This window comes from Physeter macrocephalus, chromosome 6, assembly GCF_002837175.3.
Source record: "Physeter macrocephalus isolate SW-GA chromosome 6, ASM283717v5, whole genome shotgun sequence".
Taxonomy (NCBI): Eukaryota; Metazoa; Chordata; class Mammalia; order Artiodactyla; family Physeteridae; genus Physeter; species Physeter macrocephalus.
In genome coordinates, this window is record NC_041219.1 from 77,483,336 (window position 1) to 77,501,049 (window position 17,714).

General features: G+C 34.4%; 1 protein-coding gene across 4 annotated transcripts in view; it reads right to left on the bottom strand.

Annotated features, from left to right (window-relative positions):
• The window catches only part of IPO8 (importin 8), a 72,582-nt gene that overhangs the window by 17,004 nt on the left and 37,864 nt on the right, over nucleotides 1-17,714 (bottom strand). For all 4 annotated transcript variants that reach the window (XR_008617677.1, XR_003680297.2, XM_007115399.4 and 1 more), the window contains exons 18-21: nucleotides 15,864-15,989; nucleotides 15,165-15,262; nucleotides 10,224-10,319; nucleotides 1,358-1,578 (exon numbers count right to left, since the gene is read on the bottom strand). Coding sequence is in view for 2 of the 4 variants with exons in the window: in XM_007115399.4 (XP_007115461.1) it covers nucleotides 1,358-1,578; nucleotides 10,224-10,319; nucleotides 15,165-15,262; nucleotides 15,864-15,989 (541 nt within the window). In the remaining 2 variants the exon portion in view is untranslated. The remainder of the gene's footprint in view (nucleotides 1-1,357; nucleotides 1,579-10,223; nucleotides 10,320-15,164; nucleotides 15,263-15,863; nucleotides 15,990-17,714) is intronic.

A 17,714-nucleotide genomic window follows, 5' to 3' on the forward strand; every position in this document is an offset into this window, starting at 1 on the left:
GACGCGCAGGCTCAGCGGCCATGGCTCACGGGCCCAGCCGCTCCGCGACATGTGGGATCCTCCCAGACCGGGGCGCGAACCCGGTTCCCCTGCATCGGCAGGCGGACGCGCAACCACTGCGCCACCAGGGAAGCCCCAAGCACAATTTCTTTTTAAAGTATGCTCTTCCTTTCAAAGCTTTAATAAGAAATCTAAATCAGGGACAAATTCCAGTCTCCTACAAGTAGAAAAATTAGAGTACACATAGCAACTTATAACTATGCTCCCCCATTCCTTTTCTACCATCCTAATTCAAGCCCCTCCATCATCTCCCCACCACTTGGCAATGTCCTAACTACTCCTGTTGAAATTATTTTCCCCTCAGTAAATTTTTCTAAATGACCTCTTACAAAACTTAAAAAGAACACTAGTTATTTCTAATGTTTTGAACAAATTAATCAGCAATTTAGCTCAAATTCTAGCACAAAAGGGTCACTTATATGTGTTGGGTCACTTGAGGTGGGCCTATAACTAACTACTACTTAGGATCTCACTTTTCCTATGTTGGGAAGCTAGGAGAGTGCTTCACATAAAGCCAAACTCTCCTACCAGGGTAGGACCTGGACTACAACTAACAATCTTCTGACCTCACATTTGAAAACGGGCTCCAGTGAAGTCTTTATATCTTTACCAGACCAGTACTTTCCTTAGAAACACGACTCTATTTAGAATGTTGTTACCCGTAGACACTTAATAGTCATGGAACCCAAGTGGACACTTAATTCTTGTTGCCTAGAGATATAGCAATACACATAAGTCAAAAACAAGCGGGGAATGGCTATACCTAATTTTCAGAGCCTGTGTTCTTTCCACTAGATTATACTGCTGAAACACATTCTTAATTCTCTAAGAATTTAATATTATGTTAACAATACACTAAAAATAATTCTTAAAGGGCTTCCCTGGTGGCCCAGTGGTTGGGAATCCGCCTGCCAGTGCAGGGGACGCGGGTTCAAGCCCTGGTCCAGGAGGATCCCACGTGCCGCGGAGCAGCTGGACCCGTGCGCCACAACTACTGAGCCTGTGCTCTGGAGCCCGCGAGCCATGACTGGTGAGGCCCACGAGCCTGGAGCCCGTGCTCTGCAACAAGAGAGGCCACTGCAACGAGAAGCCCACGCACTGCCACGAAGAGTAGCCCCCACTTGCCGCAACTAGAGAAAGCCTGCGTGCAGCAGCGAAGCAGCCAAAAATAAATAAAAAATAATAATTATTATTAAGATATAAAAATTTTCTCTTTATATGCTACTATATGTACATATTTAAAAGTCAACTTTCCAGAATAGAAATGCAGTGCAAAATCGAAAAGACACATACGTACCCAAGAAAACAATCTGTATCATTCATCCACTGATTTATAAACTGTACAGTTACAGGTCCAGGGTTGTGAGGCAACTGAATTCGTTCTAAAGTATGTAGCAGCAAATCAGGGTTGTAGTACAAGGCAGCAATTGCAACCTGAAGACACATAGTACGAAGCTCACTAGTTTTGACCCCTCGGGTTAATCTCTCCAAAACAAGTTGAACAAAGAGTGGAATGCACTAGAGGAAAAAAGAAAAAGAGAAATCGAGTAACTTTTATAGAAAGCTGAATGTTGGTAAAGTGTTATCAATAAATCAGATACTCTTAATGACAGTGAAACTTTTGCTTGTTTAAATCATTTTTAGAATTATTAAACCCAGAGAGCTTAAATGGCCAAAAAGAGGTCCTACAGTAGTGCCAAAACGTCTCCTTCCCTTTTATGTGAAGATTACATTTAGTTGAAGATTGTTCTACAAGAGTCCACACTCAAATAATGGCAATAATCCAAATGTAGACTTAGTCACTTCCATGTTTGAGTTAAAATGACTAGGGTGGAATTTTTCTTTGATAAATCATATTGGAAATACAGCTGACCCTTGAACAACGCAGGTTTGAACTATATGGATCCACTTAAATGCAGGTTTTTTTCAATAGTGAATACTACAGTACTACACTATCCACAGTTGGTTGAATCCGCAGATAGGGAGAAAACGTGTATACACAGGGCCAACTGTAAGTTATACATGGATTTCTGACTGTGCAGAGGGTCAACGCCTCTAACTCCTGCACTGTTCAAGGGTCAAGTGTAAAAAAAAAATGAGACTAAAAATAAGCATGTTGTGATCAGAATTTCTCTTGAGAAAAAAAATTCCTAAAAAAGTCACAGGGATGTAATGAACGACATGGTGACTAAACTTAAGAATACTGTATTATACATTTGAAAGTTGCTAAGAAAGAGTAGACATTAAAAGCTCTCATCACAAGAAAAAAAATTTTTTTTAACTATGTATGGTGATGGATGTTAACTAGACTTATTGTCATGATCATTTCACTGTATATACAAATACTGAATCATGTTGTATACCTGAAATTAAGATAATTTTATATGTTAAATACATCTCAATAAAATTTTTGAAAAAGAAAATTCCTGTTGGTATAAGTAAAAGACTGAAGAAAAATAGTGGATTTCATACATTAAAATCCTATGATTCCAATTCTAAAGTGCAATATTGTTTAATTTTATTAGAAATATTTCCTAACAGTTACTTTCAATTAAAAGGGATGGGCTAACTGTGGAAAACAGAAGGAGATTTCTCAAAAAACTAAAAATACTACTACCATATGACCCAGCAATTCCACACTTGGGTATATATCCAAAAAAACAAAAACAAAAACACTAATTCAAAAAGATATATGCACCCCAATGTTCATAGCAGCATTATTTACAATTGCCAAGATATGAAAGCAACCTAAGTGTCCATCAACAGATGAATGGATAAAGAAGATGTGGTATATATACACAATGAAATACTACTCAGCTACAATAAAGAATGAAATTTTGCCATTTGCAGCAACATGGATGGACTTGGAGGGCATTATGCTAAGTGAAATCAGTCAGACAGAGAAAGATAAAAACTGTATGATATCACTTATATGTGGAATCTAAAAAATACAACAAACTAGTGAATATAACAAAAAAGAAGTAGACTCACAGATATAGAGAACAAACTAGGGGTTACCAGTAGGGAGAGGGAAGGGGGAGGTGCAATATAGGGGTAGAGGAGTAGGAGGTACAAATTATCAGGTATAAAATAAGCTACAAGGATATATTGTACAACATGGGAAATATAACCAATATTTTATAATAACTAAAAATGGAGTATAACCTATAAAAATTGTGAATCACTATATTGCACACCTGTGACTTATACAATATCGTACAGCAATTATAGTTCAAGTTTTAAAAAGGGATGGGCTAAAATGATTTGTGTAAAATAAAATTCTGAAATCTTAATATAAGTTCATTTTTAAATTAAACTTTAAAAATCAAAGTTTCAGGGGAGAATAGGATGAATAGGTGGAATACAGAGGGTTTTTAGGGCAGTGTAGTGAAACTAGTCTGCATGATACTATAATGGTAGATACATGTCATACATTTGTCCAAACCTATAAAGTGTGTACACCAAGAGTACACCCTAGTGTAAACTGCGGTCTCTGGGTGATAATGATGTATCAATAGGTTCATCAGTTATAACCAATGTACCACCCTGGCGGAGATGTTGATGATGGGGAAGGCTACGCATGTGTGGGGTAAGGGGTACAGGAGAAATCTCTATATCTTCTGCTCAATTTCTCTGAGAGCCTATAACTACTCTGAAAAATAAAATCTATTAAAAAATAATCAGAGTTTCATGTAAAAATTTAAGACAAATTCAATATGTTTCCTTTAGTAAGCCAAACTGTAAGTACATTAGTATCAGAAGAATACTAGACTTGTTTAGGATGATATATAATATCAAAACACATGACTATATGTGGTACTTTTAAGATTGAGATTTTTATAAAGAAATGACTAGTCTGATTAACTCTATTGATTTTGTCTCATATTCTGATATAGAGCATATATAGGACGTAGGCTCTATTAAAAATTATTACTGCAGTTAAATAATTATTGTGAATCAATGAAGCCAAAAGAAAATGTAAACTAAGTTTGAAAAACTTTTTGATATGTTTTAATAACAAAGCTCCATTTTAACAAATATCTACTATTACATGCAAAGCCATTAAGAATACAAAGAAACTTTGAGGTTTCAAAATTAGTAAAACTAAAATGATCCATTTATATTAAAATAAAGTCAATTATGGGGATTGATTATGCAGAATACCTCCATATACTACTATGGAGTGATCTGCAAGATATTAAGTGAAGAAGGCAAGATGGAAAAAAAAATATGTTTAGTAAAAACTGGGGGGTGGGGGGAGGGTAGAAATGGGGAAATAAAGTAATGGTAGAGGGGACAGGAATGGAAGCTAGATTTCCCTGAATATACCTTGTTTTGTAAATTAGACTTTAGACTGTGCATACGTTTTATTCACAAAAAATTTAAGCAATCCCTAAAAGTTAAAATAAAATGAAATAAATAATCAAACAAACAAGGATTATGTTAAATTACTTTAAAATTTATGATTTGACTTGTTTGGCTATAAATATCCCTAGCATATGAATATACCCTTGAGATAGAAGGAGCTACTAAAAAATCTTAAACTGTTAATAGTAATCATATGTTGGTGATAATATATACATATTAGTGGGGTAAAGTAAGTGAGTAATTATGATGAGAACCAGGATTTTGGGTGTGGGAGATACTGATTAGGATCAATTAGGTTAAGTAAAAATAATGTAGTCCTAAATTTGAACTGGAAATATCTGTGTCTACTAATGATGCATTAATCTTAAGATAATATAATATGTATTTCCTGGTTCTCTTTTGTGGAAATAAAGACCAACTCAATAACAAGGAATATCCCTTGTGCAGTCTTGGAATACCATTTCCCAAGGTAGGGCAGGAAATGTACAAGATGAACCTGGAACGTCTAATCACACCAGATAGCAGAAAACTTCCAAAGGCTATGAGAGTCAGGTCAAAAGCACTCATATGGCAAACTCAAGAGGCTCCCACTGGCCTAAGCTGAAAGAACTTTGTATACCTGAAATATACTGAATATATTTGATGTGTATCAAATAAATTTGAATCTATAAGTTCAAATAATACTAAAAAGCCAAAAATAAAAAATAAAAAACCATAAAAAACACCTCACTGGTCATCTTTGGAGGATGCTCCAAAGATGGAGCATAAGGAAACAAACATATTGTCTCAATCATGACAAATAAAGGCAAATACTCAAACTATGCCTCAGAGTAATCTAATAATTGATGAGAAAACACTTCTCTTCACAGAAGTAATTCCACTCATAAATGAAGAAGGAATGACAGAATTGGAATATCATCACCAACAGCACTAAGATCATAAGACGAGAGAAAACCATTCTGTCCCTAGTAGAAATACACAACACCACCTAGGAAGTATTCTTGCCAAAAAATCACAATTGAATCCAACCAAACCTCTAGATCTAACTACCAATTTACAGGAAATACTGAGGAATTTAATTCTAAGGCATTACAATCCTTCAGCACAGTAATGGTAACCTCACTAACATAAGACAGTGAGTTAACTCACTTAACTTTCTGACATAGAAATGCTCGGGTACCAACTTTCCAACCCCTCTAACAACCCACTTTTAGGAGTAGAAACCCACTGTACATACATTACATATGAAATTCTTACTTGGTAACTTCAAATGAGTCTATCCAGCTGAAAGCAATTCTTTTATTCAATTCTTCTTTACTACTTACTAGACTCCTCCAAACTGAAATTTCAACTTTTTTCATTTTCTACAACTCTTCCTATTTAACTGCGAAAATAAAGCCATTGGACTTAAGCTTCCACATCCCTTATTTCTACCTCAAGACAGACCTCTATATCAGCATTATCTAAAGAGCACTGTCACAACAGTTAATAGATGTTTCTTGGGTTTGGAGAACAAAAAGATTCCACTGTTAAATTAATTTGGAAAACACAGAATACTAACCACTCCCTTAGGCACATTTCCAGATAAAGGCACTAAGAATTCAAGCAATAATGAAATGAAATTTGTTTTATCCAGTTTTCCCCAGACCATTGAATACACTTTTTTATGAACACCTACTGACACCATTAGATGGTCACCATTTGAGTAATATGACTCTATTCCCATCTCCTGGTATCTACACTTTCTGTTTCTGTGAAAAAGATCATCTATTTTCCAAGGTAAACCTGTGCTCACAGGCTTCTCCCTGCCCTCATCTTATGTCTTGTTTTTTTCTGGTGTTTTCTATGCAATGTCTGCAATGACTCCCACTATGAATCTTGTTCTAATCTTCCACTCCCAATACTACTTGCTTAGAACAGAACTAATACCTTCAGACCTCAACCTCACTGAAGATGAAATAGACATTCTCAGAAAAAAAAAAACAAAAAAACACAGAATTCATTGCTAGCAGACCTATCCTACAAGAAATACTAAAGGAAGTTCTTCGGGCTGAAAGCAAGTGACCCAGAGGGTAATTCAAAGACAAAGAAAGACATACACACACACACACACACACACACACACTCCAGTAAAGGTAATTATGTAATTATAAAAAATAGTAAAAATAGTATTTCTTTCACTTTCTTAACTTTTAAAAAGCAATCACATAAAATAACATTTTATAATTGTATTGTTGAAACTATAAAATGTAATATATTCAACATTAACAATACAAAGGATGTAGAAGCAAGATTCTACTGGAATAAGGAAATGACACCAGATGGTAACTTCAACCCACAGCAAACAAATAAAGAGAACTGAGAAATGGTAAATAAGAAGGCTAATATAGCAAACTCTGTAAATATATACTTTGTTGCCGTTTTTCTTAGCTTTTTTGAAATAAAATTACAAATAGAAATAATTACAGTGTATTGTTGGGTTTATAAAATATATAGATGCAAAATATATGACAGCAGTAGTACAAAAAGGGGGAAGAGGGAATAGAGCTATATAAGAATAATGCATCTATATCTCACTAAAAATTAGGTTAATCTCAATCTGAAGTATATTCTGATAAGGTAAGATATATATGGTAAGCCCTAGAGCAACCACTAAAAAAAATGTTTAAAATAGTGGAAAAAAAATTAAAGGAATTAAAATGTAACATTAGAAAATATGTACTTAATTCAAAAGAAAGCAGTAAAGAAAGAATACGGGAACAACAACAACAAAACATGAGACATATAAATAAAAAATAAAATGACAGATTGAATCTATGTGTAACAGTAACAACAGTAAATGTGAATGGGTCAATTCAAAGATACAAATAGGTTGAAAGTAAAAGAATGGAAAAAGATATATCATGCAAACAGCAACCATAAGAAAGCTGAAATGGATATACTAATATTATATATACTAACATCAAAACAAACAAAAAGTTTTACTAGAGATAAAGAGAGACAACTTTAATGATAAAAGGGTCAATTCATCAGGAAGATAAAACCATTATAAACATACATACACCTAACAGAGCCCCAAAATACATGAAACAACAACTGACAGAAATAAAGGGAGAACTAGATAATTAAATAACAGTTGGAGAATTTAATACTTCACTTTTGATAACAAATAGAATTAGGTAGAAGATCAGCAAAAAATAAAAGACTTAATCAACATTATAAACCAACTAGATCTAACAAACATCTATAGAAGACTCAGCCCAATAACAGCAAAGTACATATTATTCTCAAGTGCACATGGTACAATCTCCAGGACAGACTATATGCAGGGCCATAAAATAAGCCTCAATAAATTTAAAAGTAATAAAATCACACAAAGTATGTTCTCCAATTACAATGGAGTAAAATTAGAAATCATTAACAGAAAGAATTCTGGTAAATTCACAAACATATGGAAATTAAACAACACACTCCTAAATAACCAGTGGGTCCAGAATAAATCACAAAGGAAATAAGGACATATTTTGAGATGAATGAATATGAACATATGCCAAAACTTATAAATGTAGCTAAAGCAGTGGTTAGAGGAAAATTTATAGCTATCAATCTCTATATTAAAAATGAAGAAATATCTCAATCTAATAACCTAAACTTCCACCTCAAGACTCTGGAAAAAGAAGAGCAAGCTAAACTCAAAGCAAGTAGAAGGGAATAAATTATGAGGATTAGAGCAAAAACTAATGAAATAGCAAACAAAAAAACAGACAACAAAATCATAAATTGGTTCCTTGAAAAGATGAACAAAATTGACAAACCTCTACCTCAACTAACCAAAGGGGGAAAAAAGAGAGCGAGAGAAAGAGAAGACAATAATTACTAAAATCAGGAACAAAACAGGGTCATTATTACCAACCTACAAAAACAAAAAGAAATATAATGAAATATTATGAACTGCATGCCAACTAATTAGTTAATTTAGATGAAATGGACAACTTCCTAGAAAAATGCAAACTCCTACATTAACTCAAAAAGAAATAGAAATACAAGTAGACCTATAACAAATAATGATATTGAATTGGTAATTTTAAAACTACCCACAAAAAAAGCTCACGCAAAGATGGCTTCACTGCTAAATTCTAACATTTAAAAAACACCAACCTGCAGAAACTCTTCCAAAAAATAGAAGAGGAGGGAGCACTTCCCAACTCATTCCACGAGGCCAGCATAACTCTGATTCCAAAGCCAGACAAAGATACCACAAGAAAAAAAAAATTACAGATCAATATCTCTTATAAATACAGGTACAAAAATAGTTTTAAAAAAATACCACCTAACTGAATCTAGAAATATATACAAAGGATCATACTCCATGATCAAGAAGGATTTACACCAGGAATTCAAGGTTGATTTAACATCTGAAAATCAATTAAAGCAAAACACCATATCAACAGAATAAAGGACAAAACCCACATGATCATCTCAATAGATTCAGAAAAAGCATTTGATAAAATTCAACACACCTTCATGATCAAAACTCTCAAAAAACCACGAATAAACAGGAACACACTCAATCTGATAAAAGACATCTATGAAAAACCCACAGCTTATGTCAGACTTAATGGTGAAAGGAATGCTTCCCCCCCAAGATCAGGAACAAGACAAAATGTCTCCTCTTGCCACATCCATTCAACATTGCACTGAAGGTTCTAGCCAAGGCAATTAGGCAAGAAAAATAAAATAAAAAGCACCCAAGTTGGAAAGGTAAAACTCTATCTGCAGATGAGATGACCTTGTGCACAGAAAATCCTAAGAAATTCTCTGAAACTCTATTAAAACTAATAAACAAATTCGGCAAGGTTGCAAGAAACAAGATAAATATAGAAAAAATGTATTTTTAAACAGGCAATAAACAACTTGAAAATAAAATTAAGAAAACAATACCATTTACAATAGCATTAAAAAGGATAAAATATTTTATGAAGATTTTAACGAAAGAAACTTCTACTTGAAAACTACAAAACATTTTTGAAAAAAATTAAAGATGACCTAAATAAAAGGAAAGACATCTCATGTTCAGGGATTGAAAGACTAAATATTCTCAAAGTGACAATACTTCCCAAAGTGATCTACAGATGTAGCACAATGCCTATCACAATCCCAGTTGGCTTCTTTGCTCAAAATGACAAGCTGATCCTAAAATTCATATGGAAATTCAAGGGACCAGAATAGCCAAAACAATCTTACACAGGAACAAAATAGGAGGACACAAACTTCCTAATTTCAAAACTTATTACAAAGGTACAGTAATAAAGATACTGCAGTCCTGGATTAAGGACAAAAAAATTAATCAAATCTGAATGAGAATCCAGAAATATATCCTCACATTTACAGTCAATTGATTTCACAAAGTGTTCCAAGATAATTCAATGGGGAAAGAATAGTTTTTTACCAACAAATCGTGCTGAGACAACTTGATATCCACGTGCAAAATAATGAATTTGTACCCCTTCCGCAAACCATATTCAAAAATTAACTCAAAATGAATTAAAGACCTAAATGTTAGAGCTAAAACCATAAAACTCTTAGAGGAAAATCTTTGTGAACTTGAATTCAGCAATGGTTTCCTAACTATGATGCCAAATTGTGTTGGGTATTTTTGTCATAGGATTTGTACCAGTAAACACAAACTATAGGCTATCTTTATAATTTTCCATCACAATATAAACAAAACAACAATCAGAAATGCACATTTTAAATGTAAACATCAAGTAGGATGTTTTCTATACATATATTACCTGATCAATTCCCCTTCCTTTGCACTGAAGAATGATGACTTCAAGAAGTTTGGCTGCATGACATTCTGCATCTTCTCCTGCATCTCCACATAGTACCTGCAGTAATCAAAATTTCACTCAGCAGTAAATAGCAATTGCAAAAAAATTTAATCAAGTCTACATGAAGTAAATATCACATAAAAATTCAGCCATTAGAATCTCAGCGTTGCTTGCATCGTAAGTTTACCTTGCCAATCCAAAGAAGGAAGTTCAAAATGAAGTTCATCTATCTTCTTTATCTACTCTGATTCCTTATAAGGTGTAATAATTCAGTTATTTAACTTTGGATTAATAAAATAGGCTATATGAGTTAACTGTCTAGACAAAGGAAGCTTCCTTTTATGGAATGCATCAAAACAATAAAATACAATGAAATCAAAAGAAAACAAAATAACCTTCTTCTTAAACAATTAAATAAACCCTGTGTTTTTCTGTTCCTTTTGAATTCTTGTCTATATGCACCCATTTTTTCATAATGAAACCATAAATTTAATATTACACACCTTTTAATTTCCTCATTTGGACTTCATAATTTGAAGTACTTTCCATAGACATTATAACCATTTAGGACTATACAGTATTACAGAAGATGAGTATAACAAAGCTTTCCAGCCTGTTCCCCTAATGTCAATTCTGTATTTTCACTGATATGAACAATTATACAGTGCACATGTTCATACACCGAATACGGTAGCCTTATAATAAGGTTCCCAGAAGAGAGATTTATAGAGTAGAGGCATGCTTATATTAGAAATAAATAAATATGGAAAAATTAATAAGGGTTCAAACACAAGACATAAGAAAAAGAACAGACTTAACCCAGAGAATAAAAGATAGAAATTAGGAATATAAACAAAAAGAGGTAAAACAAAGAGAAATCAAAAATAGATTCATTTAAAAAAGACTTAATGAAGTAGACTTTTGCCAAAATTATTTTTAAAAAGCAAAAGCAAAATTTTAAAACATTATGAAAGACATAAATACAGATAAAGGAAAGATTAAAAATGAGAATACTATGAACAATATTATATTCCTTATATATTTGAAAACTTAGATGAACTGGATAATTTCCTAGACAAATACAATTTAAGAAAACTGAATTTAAAAGATATTCCAGATAAAGATGACAGATTGAACATCCCCATTCAATTTTATCCCTTCCCAAAGGCCATTAAAATAAAGGTAAAGATATTTTAGAGGCATATATCCACAAAGACAGAGAAAAGGAAAAAACAGACAGCTATAAAATTGTAGAAGCTGGAAAACAGATGGATCAGTGAGCTGAAACATAAGCAGGTAGCTAGCAAAACCAAGAACCAACCCTATTTACATAAACTTAAAATTCTACCTCTAGAGCAGTGTTTCTAGATCTAGATTCTAAACATGTGGGCTCTGGAACCAGAATGCCTTGGTCTAAATCCTAGTTCTACCATTTATGAGCTGTGTTTTTAGAAAAGCTATTGGGTAGGCCAAAAAGTGCCTTCAGTTTTTTAAGTAAAAATAAAAGACACATTTTCCATTTTCACCAAGAACTTTACTGAATAACGTATTCACCCTTTTGTTCCACTACCTTCTGCCATTTTTCAGGCAACTTCATAATTCCATCTTCCCAAAACTTTTTATCTTTTTGAGCCAAGAACTATTCCAGGTGCCTTTTACAGTCTTCCAGGGAATTGAAATTTTTTCCATTAAGAGATTTTGTAAATACCAAAATAAATGGAAATCCAAAGGTGCAAAGTCTGGTGAATACAGCAGATGAATCAGAACTTCCCAGCCAAGCTGTAAGTTTTTGCCGGGTCATCAAAGAAACATGTGCTCTTGCGTTATCCTGATGGAAGATTATGGGTTTTCTGTTGACTAATTCTGGACGCTTTTCATTGAGGGCTGCTTTCAGTTGGTCTAACTGGGAGCAGTACTTGTTGCAATTAATGGTTTGGTTTTCTAGAAGGAGCTCATAATAGAGCAGGGGTCCCCAACCCCCAGGCCACAGACCAGTAGCGGTCCACTGGTCCCATCGCTCCCCATCGCTCGCATTACCGCCTGAACTCCGCCTCCTGTCAGATCAGCGGCAGCATTAGATTCTCATAGGAGTGTGAACCCTACTGTGAACTGCGCATGCGGGGGATCTAGGTTGCGCGCTCCTTATGAGAATCTAATGCCTGATGATCTGAGGTGAAGCTGAGGCGGTGATGCTAGCTCTGGGGGGCAGCTGCAAATACAGATTATCATTAGCAGAGAGGTCTGACCGCACAGAGACCACAATAAATCAATTGCTTGCAGACTCATATCAAAACCCTATCAGTGAGTGGCAAGTGAAAACAAGCTCAGGGCTCCCACTGATTCTGCATTATGGTGAGTTGTATAATTATTTCATTACCTATTACAATGTAATAATAATACAAATAAAGTGCACAATAACTATAAGGCTCTTGAATCATCCCAAAATCATTCCCCCACCCCGCCCCCGGTCCGTGGAAAAACTGTCCTCCACGAAACCAGTCCCTGGTGCCAAAAATGTTGGGGACATCGAGGACTCCCTTCCAATCCCACCATATACACCACATCACCTCCTTTGGATGAAGACCGGCCTTTGGTGCCGTTGGTGGTGGTTCATTTCGCTTGCCCCACGATCTCTTCCGTTCCACACTGTTGTACAGTATACACTTTTCATTGCCCATCACAATTTGTTTTTAAAACAGAACGTTTTCATGACGTTTCAGTAGAGAATCGCATGCAGAAATATGGTCAAGAAGGTTTTTTTCACTTAACTTACGTGGAACCCAAACATCAAAGCAATTCACATAACCAAGCTAGTGAAAATTATTTTCAACGCTTGATTTGGATATTTTGAGTATGTCGGCTATCTCCCACGTGGTATAACGTTGATTGTTCTCAATTATTGCTTCGATTTGATCGCTATCAACTTCAACTGGTCTACCTGACCGTGGTGCATCGGCCAGCAGGAAATCTCCTGCACGGAACTTTGCAAACCACTTTTGACACGTTTGATCAGTCACAGCACCTTCTCCAAACACTGCACAAACGCATTTCAGTTGCATCTTTACCTTTCTTGAAATACTAAAGTTTAATATGCCAAAAATGTTGCTTTTTTTCTTCCATCTTCAATATTAAAATGGCTACACAAAAATTCACCAATTTTGATAAGTCTTTTTTTAAACTCACGGTGATATGACAGCTGTCACATACAATCTAACAGAATTGTTTCAAAGGAAGTTAAAGACAACTAAATGCTACTAGAGCCATCTTACGGAAAAAAACGAACGCACCTTTTGGCCCACCCAACATTTAACCTCTGTACCTTAGTCCCCATCTGTAAAAAGGAATATAGTAATATACTTATGTCATAGGATTATATGATACAGAAAGAAAAAAAATCAGCCCCTTTTCCCAAAATTGCATTTACTTGGTTTCTTTGTTTGCTGGTTTTGTTGGTTTGAGGTTTTGTCCCCCCACAAAAGGAAGAGAAACAAAATATAGTACAGTAGCTTAAAAAATGGACTCTGGAGCCAGGTTACCAGGATTCAAACCTGGCTCCAACACGTAACAGTTATGTGACTAGGTCAGTTTTCTAAACCTCAGGCACAATGCAAAATGCCTGTCTCCTCTTTGACAAAAGGTAATATAATGTTGTAAAGATTAAATAAATTCACGTGTATAAAGTGCTTAGGAAATACCAGTGTACAGTAAGAGTTCAATAATAAGACCAGAAATGAGAAATATATTTAACTACTCGACAAGTAGAAGGACATCACTGTGAACGTCACTTTTACTATATCTGGTATAATACAGAGCAACTGTGAGTTATAAAGGACCATGTAGGATTGTTATGTTTTCTACCTTTGCTTTCTCTTCCCCTTTCCCTCACTAGCAGCTGTCTCTATAACTTAGGAAAAAACTGAAGACAGCCAGGTGATTATGACTTAACAAGCTGGGTTATTACAGAGCTATATGAGTCTTCAAAAATCGTTATTCTACTCCTGCTGTTTACATGTGATGAAACTTAGTGACTTCCCAAAATCTCCCAGGCTCTTTATAACTGAACTGAGACCTCCATCAGATAAACTGATTATCAGTTCAGTGTTTTTAACAGAGTCTGGTACACTTCTCTTCTAGGGAGGAAAACAGGTTGTACACTAGCTATCTTACTCCCAATTCCAAGGCCAAACTTAGGTTTCTGGCTATTTGAGCTTTCTAAAATCTGCCATCTCTATGCAATACAGTTTTATATTTATGTATATATTGATACATATATTCACCTAAAAGAGGAGGAAAGCATTAGTCAACAATGATTCCCAGATATAACCAAGAGGGCCAAATCTAACTTGTTACAAAGATAACATAGTAGACAATCATGTTTGTGCATAAATACAACAGTAGCCATTATGTGGCTTACCAATTAATCCTGTATTGAGCTAAATGATCCTGTTTTTCCAACTATTCCAATTTTTTGTCTTATGTTATTTATGTTCAAATTACCTATATCTAGTGTCTTCCAATATATACATTCAATTAAAAGAAAGATCAATAATTGACAAACTGTGTGGTATTTTCCTAGCACTCTTTTTTAATCAAGGAGCAAGTCTGCATTTTTGAAAGAAAAAACACAAAGAAAATTATTTACCTAAGCATTATAAAGTACACAGCTATAAAAGTAGCAAACATTCTTAAGTATAACACACAATATGAAATTTTCAGATTTTAGTTCCAAACTCCATTTGAAAATACAAAATGATAAATATATGTTGATGAGAGCAATATAGAACTAAATGTATAAGAAACAAATTGAGAGAGTACCTGAAGTAAAATACAACATTAGTAAGTAAACATTAATAAGTAAACCACTGGTAAGATTCACTATGACAATGATTAGGACATGCTTACCTTTCTACACATTGTAAAAAGTATTTCTAAATGCTTTGGATTTGATAGTAAAGTATCTGTATCTATTGTCACATAATTATGCAGAAGAGGCATCATGTCTGGAAAAAAATTCAAAATCCCAGTGAGACTTGAGTAACAGAAGTAGAAATAAATTATTACCACTGAAAGCATATTTCTTTAGCACCCACACATTACTATCTTCCCTTGCAACCACAAAATGCTAGAAATGAAAGTGTTAAATCCACTTTTTATAAATGAGGAAAATGTGGATCAGAAAGACTAAAATGCTCATCATTTATTATAGTGATTGTTATTAATTTTCTTCTTTTTTTCCATAGCACTCATCACCATCTGACATACTGTATATTTGCTTACTTGGCTGTGTGTTTCCTACCCTCTCCTTCCCCCCACTAGAATGGAAGTGTCAAAAGGGCAAAGGCTGTCTATTTTGTTCACTGATGTATTGCTGAGCTTAGAACAATACTTGGAATATAGTTGATATTCAGAAAATATTAATAAATATATGGATATATACTCAGACTGCAAAGTAATTTAAGATACAGTAGGCAATATGGTCTCCCTCCTACTACCTCTATTCCTAGGGCTGGAAAATACTCCTATGATAGCATCACCCTCTACTCGAAAATAATATCTATTTAGACACAGAAAAGCAAAAATGTTACATGGTCAAAGTCATACCTGTAAAATATTCAAAACAATCCTGTTGAAAAATCTCATATAATATACCTAGAAGTTGCCACATTTGAGGAGAAATACCATGGCAGGTTAAACTATATGCCAGTGAAAGAATTTCTTCATAGAATTCTAGAAAGAAGAAAATCTCTAGTTAGAATCCCAGGAAATAGCAAAAATTAAACACAAAGACCACTCAGAAAAGGATTTAGGCTATACACTCACACATGTTTTACATCTAATGTACTTTTGAGCATCTGTTTCTCAGCATTCACATCTTCAGCTACATCTATTTGCCACCTTCCGTTTCTTACCAAGATCTGCCCCCTACTCAATAAGACAAGCCAAAGATTTGTTTTTACTAAACTTACTTTTAATACTGAAAAATTATATTTTTTATGTTTTGTAATATAGAAAGTATAGTTTATATATATATATAAAACTATATTAGAAATGGATACAAGAAGGAATAGATTATTGTATGTGGCTCCTACACAGGATTTTAAATTTACAAATAATTAATGTTCTTCAGAGAGCTTAATTAATCTAGGTGAAAATATCTGTCTGTCTCACATATTTTTACAAACTATATACTGGACAGTATTTCGTCAATTTACAAAGCTTGTAAAATTTGTACAGTATTTCTTAATTTACCTCAAGACAATTATACTCAAAGTTAGAAGAGTCCAAAGGGAATGTTCTTGCATTTGTACACATATTTATTATTATTACCCTCACTCAAAAGCAAATTATATCTAAACATACAATCAGAAAACACAAACCTCAATACAAAAATTTCAAATAATTCCTACCATGTCACTAAACAAAAAAGTCTAACTTCAAAGTTTATTATTTTTTTCCCTTCTTATTAAAAGGAACTAATATTCACCCTGGAAGTTTGAATAAAGTTTTTTTTCTGTAACATTATTTAAAACTTAATACATTCAAAAGCTAGTAATACAGATATATGCCTTACCAAAAGCAAAATAAGATGGAAATCATAGATACTGGGAAATAATTTGTTATGTAAGACAATCACTTGAAATATAACCAATTGTCTGAATATAAAATTTCTGAGAGTTCTGTTCAGGAAAGCAAATGCCTCTTCCTAAAGTGAAGCCTAAAAGATAGAAATATTTCCTTTCACATTTGTGACAGCTACGGCATGTGTGCATTACCTGGCTACTCAGATGCTCAAGACCAGGACTCTGAATCTTGAGGGAGAAACTAGAAGGCACAAAGCTATTCCAGTTTTGGGGGGCAGGGGTGGAGGGGACAGGGTCTGTGTTGGAGTCTGGACTATGGTAGGCAGCAGCCTACGACCCAGTGTTGACAAAGGCAGCAGTGGCCTTCTAAGCAGACCACTTTTATGGCAGAATCCTGGCTGGCTCTGGCCAACTCCAGCCTTCCCACTGCTTTGGTGTGCTATGACTATCCTTCTGCTAAATTCCATTTCTGCTTAAATTGACCAGAAGTTTTTTCATTTATTCTCAACCAAGAAGACTGACTATTAGGGTAGGATGGTTTTACTAACTTTGACTTACTGCATAAGATAGAACAGTTAAATCAGTAACAGCTAAGCCTGGCTTCGAATAATAAATCAACTTCATGAGTAAATTAGCAATGAAAACAGGCAAAGGAGGGAGGGAGAAGTGGGACAATGGAAAGAGACTGGACCACGGACATAACATGGTCAGACTACTGCGGCGGGGGTCCTGGATTAACAGATTCAGCCCATGACATCTTCCAGAACAAGTTTGGTTGTTGTTTTTTTTTAATCTGAGATCTTGCATAGCCAAATATTGGTTCAAAAAAGGGCCACTAACATTATGGGCATCACAGCTGGAAACGTAAGAG